This window comes from Hemiscyllium ocellatum, chromosome 39, assembly GCF_020745735.1.
Source record: "Hemiscyllium ocellatum isolate sHemOce1 chromosome 39, sHemOce1.pat.X.cur, whole genome shotgun sequence".
In the NCBI taxonomy this organism is placed as follows: domain Eukaryota; kingdom Metazoa; phylum Chordata; class Chondrichthyes; order Orectolobiformes; family Hemiscylliidae; genus Hemiscyllium; species Hemiscyllium ocellatum.
The window spans coordinates 15,579,208-15,590,663 of record NC_083439.1 but is presented as its reverse complement, the minus strand read 5'-3'; the positions used below and the strand labels follow the sequence as shown (position 1 = coordinate 15,590,663).

The 11,456-nt window shown below is 43.7% G+C and overlaps 1 protein-coding gene across 1 annotated transcript in view; it reads left to right on the top strand.

The window, feature by feature from the left end:
- Positions 1-301: 301 nt before the first annotated feature.
- Positions 302-11,456, top strand: part of igdcc4 (immunoglobulin superfamily, DCC subclass, member 4) — a 144,767-nt gene continuing 133,612 nt past the window's right edge. Inside the window, exon 1 of the mRNA XM_060852974.1 lies at positions 302-383. Coding sequence (XP_060708957.1) covers positions 317-383 — 67 coding nt within the window. The 5' untranslated portion in view covers positions 302-316. The remainder of the gene's footprint in view (positions 384-11,456) is intronic.

The window sequence follows — 11,456 nt, the reverse complement described above, 5'->3', positions numbered from 1 at the left end:
GACGCCCAACGGTCCGGGGCCTGCACAGCGCACGCGCCACTCTTCCTGGGTGGGGAGGGAGGGAGGGACTGCTCGTCGCGCGAGCACCAGCCAACGGTTCGCCGGTGGAGAGGGGGCGCGAGCTGCGACGGGGACGTGCGATTGGCCGCGCGCGCGCATGCACACAAGATGGCGTTGGATGATCGAGGGAGGAGGTTTCGTGTTGCCAGCGGTTTCTTTTGAAGATTGTTTCCCCCCCACACCCCACCCCACCTCGCTCTTTCAGTCCTTCACCCCCCTCCCCGTTCCTCCTCCTGGGTGATCGCAGCGTGTTTACATGGCGCTCGGACAGCTCTGTTCGCACTGCGTCCTGACTTGGATTCTAACCGTGATATTTTCGGAAGGTGAGAGAGAGAGGACCGTTGCCACCCTCCGCTTTCCCTTTCACAGATTCCCTCCCCTTCCATTCTGGACTCAGTTCGCTCCTTAAACCAAAGCGTGACGATGGTTGTTTGCGTGTTGTTGGTTCGGTGACCTTCAGTGCCTGCCTCTCCCTGCTGATGGAGGGAAGTTTGGGGAGGAGATGGGTGGGGGGCTGGGAAGGCTACATCCCTGAGGGTTACAAGCACAGCCCTGATCGGACACTTTCAGAAACAGGCTCCATGTGCTCGTGTTTGGGTTCAGGAGGGTGTCTGTGCGTGTCTTTCTACTGTTGTGCAAAACTGGTCGTTTTTAGGGTGCATTGGGTTTTAAGAAAAATGTGTGTGGGGGGCGTCATTGACGAGCTGATGTATAAGGTTTAAAAAATATCTATGAAGAGTTGGAGTTAGGTGTCTTCGTCCCAGCGATGGATGTGCGCTGAAAAATAAACGCATGTCCAAGTGCTTCAATAGAATTGAACTGAGTCTGATCTCGCGTTTCCTTTCAATAATATTGATGTAAGGAGACTGACTGATTGGGATGAGGTTTGAGAGACGTTTGCCTGGGATTGCTAAGGTTGCGGAATTAGAGTGGAAGGAAACTGTTTAGAGGCAGGCGTGAGGAAGGGAGAATATCAGAAATGCGAAGTACGCACGTTGGAAAATGATTTAGCTGGTAGGAGGATTAATGAAATTTGGAAAGGGGAGGGAAGAAGAATTAAAGTGGAAGTGGATGGGCAGAATAAAAGATGCTGGTATTGAGCATTTGTGTTTGCATTTGTCTTCCAGCAGGAATGGATTGTCTTGCCACAACTTGTCAGAAGTTGAATAATTTCCCTAACTCAGATCCATCTGATGTACAAATAGATTAGCTCTTGAATGAGTTGTGAAGAGATACATGGTAATTGGGTGATGAGGTTTGTATTCACACGTATTTTTGTTTACGAGCAGGAGGCAACTGTTAAAGGGCGGGGAGAATTTCTGTATTGAACTGCTGCATCACAATAGCAATGTTAGTAAAACAACAGACATGAACACAAACCTGATTCTAGAACCGTGGATTGGATACCACATAAAAAGAGGCCATTGAGCCTGTTGTCTGTGCTGGCAATCTGAAGGAGAAATTAGTGTCTCACACTGACCTTCTTTGTGTAGCCCTGCAAATTTTTCATGTTGAGTGGATGATCTTCCTTTTCGAAAACCTGATTCACTCTGCCACCTCCACACTTTGAGACGTTACATTCCAGATCCTAACCTCTCACTGTATCATCATTGTGTCTTTTGCCGCATACCTTATATCTATGTCCTTTGAGTCTTGACCTTTCTGACAATAGGAATAGTCTGCACTGTCTAGATCTTTTATTTGCATTCCTGTATCGAATTCCCCTTGTGTGATTTGGACATGCCGGTGTTGTTCTGGGGTGGACAAAGTTAAAAATCACAGAACACTAGGTTATATTCCAACAGGTTTATTTGGAAGCACTAGCTTTCAGAGTGCTGCTCCTTCATCAGGTGGTTATCCTTCCAGTGTGAGCAATCTTCTCTACTTTTTTTTCTGGATTGATGTACTGTATCTCTGGAATCATACTTTTGACATTTTGCACCTTTCTTAATGTCTTTACATCTGTCCCTTAAGTGTGATGCTTGGGTATGGTGCTTTATAGCAGCTGAGGTTGAACTAGTTTTTTTATGCAGGCTTAATATAATTGTCTTGCTTTTTGTGCTGTCTGCTCATGTTGATAAAAATCCAAGATGCCGTAAGTTTTATGAACTGCGCCCTTAGTATGTCCTACACCTTTCAATGATTTATACGCCTTAACCCAGGTCCCTGTACTCCTTTAGAATTCTACTGTTTGTGTTGTCTCTCTGCATTCTTTTTAACAAAATAAATCACTTTTTTGTTTTTCTGTATTAAATTTCATTGGTGACTTGTCTCCCCATGATACTAACTAGTCTGTATCTTTTTGAAGTTCTGTGCTGTCGTCTTCATGCTTCACAATGTTTCCAAATTTCATAACATTTTGTAAATTTTGAAATTGTGCCCTGTTTTGCAATGATTAGGTCACTTAATATTCATCAGGGGTTCTAAAACAATCCTGGGGGAACATCATTATAAATCTCCATCCAACCTGAAAAGCCAACTGTCCACACTTTGTTTGCTATTACTCAACCAATCTTTTTTATCCGTGTTGTTACCTCTAATTTTTGTTCTCAAATTTATTGAATGCCACTTTATCAATGCTTTTTGTTAGTTCATATCCATCACATCAAAGCATTACCCTCATCAGCCCTCTTTTATCTCATCAAAAACATCAGGCAGAGGTGTGGGGTGGATGGGGTGAAGGGGATGGGTGGGGTGGGGGGAGAAGGTAGCAAAGAGTACAATGGGTGAATGGGGGTGAGGATGGAAGTCAGAGGGGAGGATGGAGCGGATAGGTGGGAAGGGAGATTGTCAGGTAGGACAGTTCATGAGGTTGGTCTGAGCTGGAAGGTTGGAATTGGGGTAAGGTGGGGGAAGGGGAAGTGAGGAAACTTGACCAGCATCTACCCAAGTGACTACTGTTTTATCCCATTGTATTGTTCTTCGAAATGTTAGCATTGTGATTAGACTGACTGGTTCACAATTGCTAGGCTTTACACGCTTTCTTGTGCAACTGTGTAACCTTTACAATTCTGCAGCCCCCGGCGCCAGAAAGGAGTATAAGGAAGATTGCAAAATTACAGCTAGTTGTTTTGTAATTTCCACTTTGTTCAGTATCCTTGTGTACATCTCATCTGGTCTAATTCGCATTTTAAAGTACAGAACCAAGAGTGTGATGCTGGAAAAGACAGCAGGTCAGGCAGCAGCAGAGAAGCAGGAAACTTGACTTTTGGGCAAAAGCCCATCATCAGGAATGAGGCTGGGAGCCTCGAGGGTGGAGAGATAAATGGGAGAGGGAGTGGTGGGGATATAGGGAACGTAGTTGAGAGTGCAGTAGGTGGATTGAGGTGAGGGTAGAGGGGAGTGTGGAGCGGATAGGTGGGAAGGAAGATGGACAGATAGGACAGGTCATGAGGATTGAGCTGAGCCGGAAGGTTGGAACTGGGGTAAGGTGGGGAAAGGGGAAATGAGGAAACTGGTGAAATCCCCATTGATGCTATGGGGTTGGAGGCATCCGAGGCAGAAGATGAGGCTTTCTTTCTTCAGGTGTCGGGTGGTAAGGGAGTGGCGATGGAGGAGGCCCAGGACCTGCATGTCCTCGGCAGAGTGGGAGGGGGAGTTGAAGTGTTCGGCCAAGGGGCAGTGGGGTTGACCTGTGCGGGTGTCCTGGAGATGATCTCTGAAGCACTCTGAAGTAGGCGTCCTGTCTCCACAATGTAGAGGAGGCTGCATAGGGAGCAACATTTACAGCAAATGATGTGTGGAAGTGCAGGTGAAACTTTGATGGATGTGGAAGGCTCCTTTTGGGGCCTTGGATGGAGGTGAGGGCGCAGGTTTTGCAATTCTGGCATGGGATAGTGCCAGGAGGGGAGGATGGGTTGTTGGGGGTAGTTGAGGTAGTCGCGGAGGGAACGGTCTTTATGCAAAGCAGATAGGGGTAGGGAGGGCAATATATCTCTGGTAGGGTCCATTTGTAGGCTGCAGACATGGCGGAGGATGGTGCGATGTAAATGGAGGTTGGTGGGGTGGAAGATGGGGGGGGGAGGTCTATCCTTGTTGTGGATGAAGGGGTGGGATTCAAGGGCAAAGGTGTGGGACGTGGATGAGGTGCGCTAGATGGCATCCTCAACCACATGGGAGAGGAAATTGTGGTCTTTAAAGAAGGAGGCCATGTGGTATGTTCTGTGGTGGAACTGGTCCTCCTGGGAGCAGATGAGGCAGAAGAATTGGGAATAAGGGTAGCGTTATTGCAGGAGGCAGAGTGGGAGCAGGTGTAATCCAAGTAGCTGTGGGAGTCATTGGGTTTGTAGAAAATGTCAATGTTGAGTCAGTCACCGTTGATGGAGATGGAGGAATGGGAGAGAGGTGTCTGAGGTGGTTCAGGTGAACTTAAGGTCTTTGTGTGGTGAATGTGTTGGTGAAGTTGATGAACTGTTCAACCTCCTTGTGGGAGCACGAGATGGTGCTGATGCAGTCATCAGTGTAGCGGAAGAAAAGATGGGAAGTGGTGCCGGTGTGGCTGCGGAAGTTAGACTGTTCCACATATCTGGCAAAGAAACAGACATAGCTGAGGTCCATGCAGGTGCCCTTGGCTACCCCTTTCATCTGGAGGAAATGAGAGGATTTGTAGGAGAAAATGTTGATGGTGAGGACCAGTTCAGCCAAATGAATGAGAGTCACTGGAAATGTACTGGTGGGGACGTCGGGAGAGGAAGAAATTTTTTTAAAGGAACACACAGCCTATCTTAGACCTTATTGATTTTAAACCTTGCAAATGTCTGAACGACTTCCTTTCATTGACCTGGACTGCAGCATCATGTTAGACTGTTTCACACATTGGGAAGCTGGATGGAGTCAGATACCAAAGTGGGCATCAGTCTGACTTGTCTTCTAATTCAAATATGTTATATCACTTTCTTGTGTTTGAACTATTTACTGAAAGAGTAGACATTTTCCTGAACTGTTCAACAATCATATCTCTCTCTCTCCTGAACTGTCCAAGAATCCTCTCTCTCTCTCTCTCTCTCTCTCTCTTTTCTCCCCCCTCCCTTTAATAAATTGTTTAATCAAAAAGATATTTGGGGTAAAAATATCTAGGTCGCTATGTCCTCAGTCTGTTAAATGGCAGTTTTGCTGCTGCTTCCTTAGCTCTTAGGAAGGGGATCTTCTATGGGGATCCAAGAAGGGGAAATAATTATGAATTCTGAAATAGATGCACTTTCTTTTTACACCAGATCAGGTAGCTTCTAAAATATTTTGCTCTTGAAATTTGGATTACGTGGCCATTGGTCAATCAAGTCAATGCAGTTTTCTCCCTTTGTCTTTCTAGGATAAATTTCTCTTGTGGGTTGTCACATGCTCATCCCCTTGGGCTCTGCTGACTGCAGAGTGTTGGTTTGTTGCTTTAAATCTTTTCCTCTTACTGTTTAGTGATGAATATTATATTGATCTTTTTCATAGACTCTGAGAAGAGTATTGTCGGATGTACCTTTTTATTAAGTGCCAAGCATAGCCCTATAAAACTATGCTGTCCACGGCTCTGGAAAATCTGTGAAACATTTTAATATTTTCTAAACTTTCACAAAATAATGGGATGTGGTGCAATGTAAGCAGTAAAAAATGTGAAAAATTATGTTAAGATGTGTGATTATTTACACATCCAAAATCATTCTCGTTAAGAGCGGTATTTAGAGCACATATATGCATGTCTTTTTGTTTCATCATGTTTCAAAGCAAATGTCATTAATGGCATTGTGTTTGGGATGCATTACACTGAAAGGCAAGGAAGGTGTATACAAAGTCTTTTTAAGAAAACATCCTAGTTGATAATTCTCAATTTATGTTGATTACAGTTCAAGATTTCTTAACGAAAATGAAAGGCGCAGTGGTTAGTACTGCTGCCTCACAGCACCAGGGATTCTGATTTGATTCCAGTTCTTGGACATCTATTTGTGTGGAGTTTGTACATTCTCTTTGCATCTACATGGGTTTCTGCTGGGTGCTCTGATTTCCTCCCACAGTAAAAAGTGAGGTCTGCAGATGCTGGAGATCAGAGCTGAAAATGTGTTGCTGGTTAAAGCACAGCAGGTCAGGCAGCATCCAAGGAACAGGAAATTCAACGTTTCGGGCCAGATCCCTTCATCAGGAATGAGGAGAGTGTGCCAGGCAGGCTAAGATAAAAGGTAGGGAGGAGGGACTTGGGGGAGGGGCGATGGAGATGTGATAGGTGGAAGGAGGTCAGGGTGAGGGTGATAGGCCGGAGTGGGGTGGGGGCGGAGAGGTCAGGAAGAAGATTGCAGGTTAGGAGGGCGGTGCTGAGTTCGAGGGAATCGAGGGATTCCCTCGAACTCAGCACCACCTTTCTAACCTGCAATCTTCTTCCTGACCTCTCCGCCCCCACCCCACTCCGGCCTATCACCCTCACCCTGACCTCCTTCCACCTATCACATCTCCATCGCCCCTCCCCCAAGTCCCTCCTCCCTACCTTTTATCTTAGCCTGCCTGGCACACTCTCCTCATTCCTGATGAAGGGATCTGGCCCGAAACGTTGAATTTCCTGTTCCTTGGATGCTGCCTGACCTGCTGTGCTTTAACCAGCAACACATTTTCAGCTCTTTCCTCCCACAGCCCAAAAACGTTAGGTTGGCCATGTTAAATTGCCCTGTAGTATCACAGCAATGTGCGGGTTAGGTGGATTAACTATATTAATATGGTGGGGTGTGGGTCTGGTTGGGATGATCTTTGAAGGTCGGTGCTGACGCAATGGTCTGAATAGTCTCTATCTGCACTGTAAGGATTCTGTGATTCTATGAAAGTATAAACTTATGATCAACGCAATAGAGAAGAGATGGAAGAAGCAGCTCAACATCATCCAGGACAAAGCAGCCCACTTGACTGGTACCCCATCCAACCATCGACTCATCTGCTTTTCAGCTTGTTCGAGGTCCCTGTGTGGTGGTGAATTCCAGAACCAGTCATCAATGCTATGACTGCTGTGACCAACCAGATTTCCTTGCTAGTAATATCAGAATGGCTGCATAAGTGCACTGACATACGCTTCAAGGATTCATTGCATCCAAAATCTTTAGTATTCAATCTTGCCACTACTGACACACAATGACAGTATAATGTACCATCTACAAGATGCATTGTAGAAATTCGCCTTTGTAGAAGGCTGTACCTTCTAAACTTGTGACTTCTATCATTAGAAGGTCAAGGGCTGCAGGTATGTGGGAGTACCACTACTTGCAAGTTTCCCTCCAAACTACACACTATCCCAACTTGGAACTATGGTGCCATTCATTCATTGTCACTGGGTCAAAATACTCAGTCCCTCCCTGACAGCACTGTGGCTATACCTAAAGCACATGGATTGTAGTGATTCAAGCAAGCAGCTCAACACCACATTTTCAAAGGCAGGTTGGGATAGCCAATATGTGCTGGTTCAATCTTTGACACCTGCATCCTGTGAATGATTAAAAATAAAAGAAATTGATTCATATAGAAATAGACTAACTCAAACAACTTATGCTTTTTATGTTTAACAATAACATTTATTAAAACACAAAAGGAACTTGCTGATTGCAAACAGGAGGGTTATGCAAACTGCTAATCTGTGTTGACGTGTCAGTAATAAAATGATGTTGTAGGGTTGGGTGGAAGGTGTGTCATTTGAGAACCCTACTCAGATGATCAAGACAGGTCATTGACTCCACATAGACCTCTTGGTACCAGATTACATTGAAGCCTTTGTCCAAACATGAATTAAAGAGATGAATTGAAATGAGATTAAATGAAAGATGAGAGTGGCTTCTCTTCAGACAACAAAGACAGCATTTGGCTGAGTCTGGTATCCAGGAATTCTGACAAAATCTGAAGTTGAAGTGCTACCTCCAGAGACTGGAATCATATGTAGTAAAGGAAGCCAAGGGTGGATGTAGGCCAATCATCTTAGCACCAGGAATTCCTCAGGCCAGCATTTAAACCCAGTTACCTCTAGCTGCTGCAGCCAATAACCTTGTATCTACTAGTTAGTGATAATTTCTTCATTTCCAATTCCTCAGGTAATAAAGCAATCCATGCACACATCCAGCAAGACTTTTGAGTGCATTCAGGCTTGGTTTGATAAGGATAAATGTGAGGTTATCTGCTCTTGGTGCAAAAAAGGAAGGCACATTATCTGAATGACAATAGATTGGGAAAGGCGGAATTGCAGAGAGACTTGGGTGTCCTTATACATCCAATCCTGAAGTAAGGATGTAGGTGCTTTTTCGTGGTGAAAAAGGTAAATAGCCTTCACAGTGAGAGGATTCAAGTATGGGAGCAGGGACATATTATTACAATTGTACGTGGACTTGGTAAGATCATCCCTGGAGCATTGTGTGTAGTTTTGATTCCTTATTGGAAAAAGGGTGTTCTGGCCACATAGGGAGGCACAATAAAGGTTTGCCGGGTGGATGTATGAAGAGACATAGGGCTACATACACTGAAGTTTAGAAGAATGAGGGGTTGATGTCTTTTCAACTGATAAAACTTTAACAGAATGAGATAGGGTAAATGCAGGAAAGAGTCCAGAATCGTGGATCATCGTGTACAAGGCAGGCCATTTAGGACTGAGATGAGACATTTTGAATATAAACCATTACAGTGTAGTATAGGCCCTTAGGCACTCGATGTTGCACCAATCTGTGGAACCAATCTGAAGCCTATCTATCCTACAGTGTTCCATTTTCATCCATGTCTTTATCCAATGACCATTTAAGTGCCCTGAAAGTTGGTGAGTCTACTACTGTTGTAGGCAGGGCGTTCTATGCCCCTACTACTGTGAGTAAAGAAACTATCTCTGACATCTGTCTGATATCTATTACCCCTCAATTTAAAGTTATGTCTCCTCGTGTTAGCCATCACCATCTGAGGAAAAAGGCTCCCACTATCCACTTTATCTAACCCTCTGATTATCTGCTATGTCTCAACTAAATCACTTCCCAACCACTACCTCTTCTCACAAAAACAGCCTCAAGTCCTTCAGCCTTTCCTCATAAGACCTTCTCTCCATACCAGGCACCATCCTAGTAAATCGCCTCTGAACCCTTTCCAAAGCTTTCACATCCTTCCTATAATGTAGTGACCATAACTGTACACAATACTCCAAGTGTGGCCACACCAGTTTTGTACAGCTGCAACATGAGCCTGGTGAGTCTGACATGAGTCTGGGTGAACATTTCTTCACCCAGAGCCTGGTGAATCTGTGAATTCTGTGCTGCAGAATGTGGTTGAGGCCGAAACACTGAATGTTTTCAGGAAGGGTTAGATATGATTCTAAGGGCTAAAGGGATCAAAAACTAGAGGAGAAAGTGGGAAGAGAGGGGTGTTGAGTTAGATATTTACCATGATCATAAGAATTGCCTATTTCTCCTCCTGTTTTTATGCACAGGAAAGTTTTACCAAGATGTTACAAAGAATAAGAGACTTCATTTATGAGTAGTGGTTGGAGAAGTTGTGACTGTTCTCACTGGAACAGCAAAGGATGAGACGTGAGCTGATATATTCACAAGATAAATGAGCTGCTTTGGTAGTGGTTAGAGTGAGACTGAGCCTTCCAGCACATGCTTCAGCAAATGGTTTTGGGGTGATGGTGGGTTGTCAACGATTTCAGATAATTGACAAAAGATCTGATCTGGAAATTGAGTTTTGTTTCACTCACTTCTGTCAAGATCTGAAATGCTGTAAATGAAACTGATTCTGTAAGTAATTTTTAAAAGGGTTTGGATAGTTACCTGAGGACAAGGAGCTCAAAAGCGTTACAGACAGTAAGGAAGTGTTTGAAACAAAATTAGAATTGCTCTTTCAAGAAGCCAGCATAGGCTCAAAGGGCTGACTGGCTGCCTCCTCTTCTGTAGATTTATATGATTCTATCTAGGAGCAGGTATGTGCTGTTGGTTAGGAAATTGCAAATACTATTCAACTAAAGAATAAAGGGAAGGGTAAACCAAGTAACCATAGAACTTGCAGTTTAACATCAGCAGTAGGAAAGTTACTGGAATTTATCAACCTGACAGAACGACTGAGCATTTGGACATGTATTAGCTGATCAAACAGGGCCAGCATTGATTTGTAAAGAGTAGGTCATGTCTGACTAATGTAGATCATAAAATCATAGAATACATACAATGTGGAAACAGGCCATTTGGCCCTACAAATCCACACTGGACCTCTCGAGTGTAACCCACCCAGACTCATTCCCCTATTACTCTACATTTACCCCTAACTAATCCCTGAACACAATGGGCAATTTAGCATGGCCAGTTCACCTAATCTGTGCATCTTTGGACTGTGGGAGGAAACTGGTACACCAGAGGAAACTCATACAGACACAGGGAGAATGTGCAAACTCCAAACAGTTAGTCGTCTGAGGCTGGAATTGAACCCAGGTCCCAGGTGCTGTGAGATAACAGTGCTAACCACTGAGTCACCGTGGCACCCTAAATCAGTTTTTTTTTGAAGATGGCACTAACCATTGTAGATAGAAGAATGTTTTTGGATATGAATTTCTAGAAGTATTTAATAAAGTTGTATATAAGGTATTATTTTTAAAAAATGAAAACATGCAGATTGGAGATAACTTTGTGATGTGAGTTAGTAATTGGTTGGGAGGTAGAAGACACAGTAAGGATAAACCATAGTGTCTGATTTTTAAAGAATATTCTCAGTGGTATTCTTTGGAGATCTGTATGAGAGGAGTGGGGTGAGGTGCGCATGCTTAGCTTTTATCTTAATGTATCACTGACTTAGATGTAGTAGTGTATGTAAACACTTGTGAATGATACTGAGTTGGGAGGGACATATTTCTGTACATCGGAAGAAGAAATTACAAGGGAACAAATAGACTAAGTAAACCACTAAAACTGGCTGATGGAATTTGATGAGGAAACATATATAGATGTTCATTTTGGGCCTGGAAAAGAGAAATTGCAATGCTTTCTTAATGATAATAGACTAGAAACTATAGGGGAGCAAGGAGAAAACTTGTTTGTGTACCCAGAAATACTGATGGCTAGTGTGTGGGTGTTTCAAAAAAGTTGTTCAGATAGCTGAAAGGATGATGCAAAATTTTGGCATTTTGATTTTTACTGTAATGAACTAAAAGCATTATTATTGAGTCTCAACTGTAGGCATCTTCTGTTGTAAAATACAGAATATTTCCTTTTTGCTTTTAACATGATCACTAAGCCCACTCTCACTGTCTCATTTTCAGTTTTCGTTAACATAGTATTTTCATGTTTACTACTACATACCCTCTACCAGTTTGGTAACATTTAACAACAGAATTCTCTCTTGATCCCCTCCTGCCCCAAACCTTCCCTGACCGCCGTCCCAAAACCACCTGGAGCAGTAATTACTATTTGAGCTATTTTGCG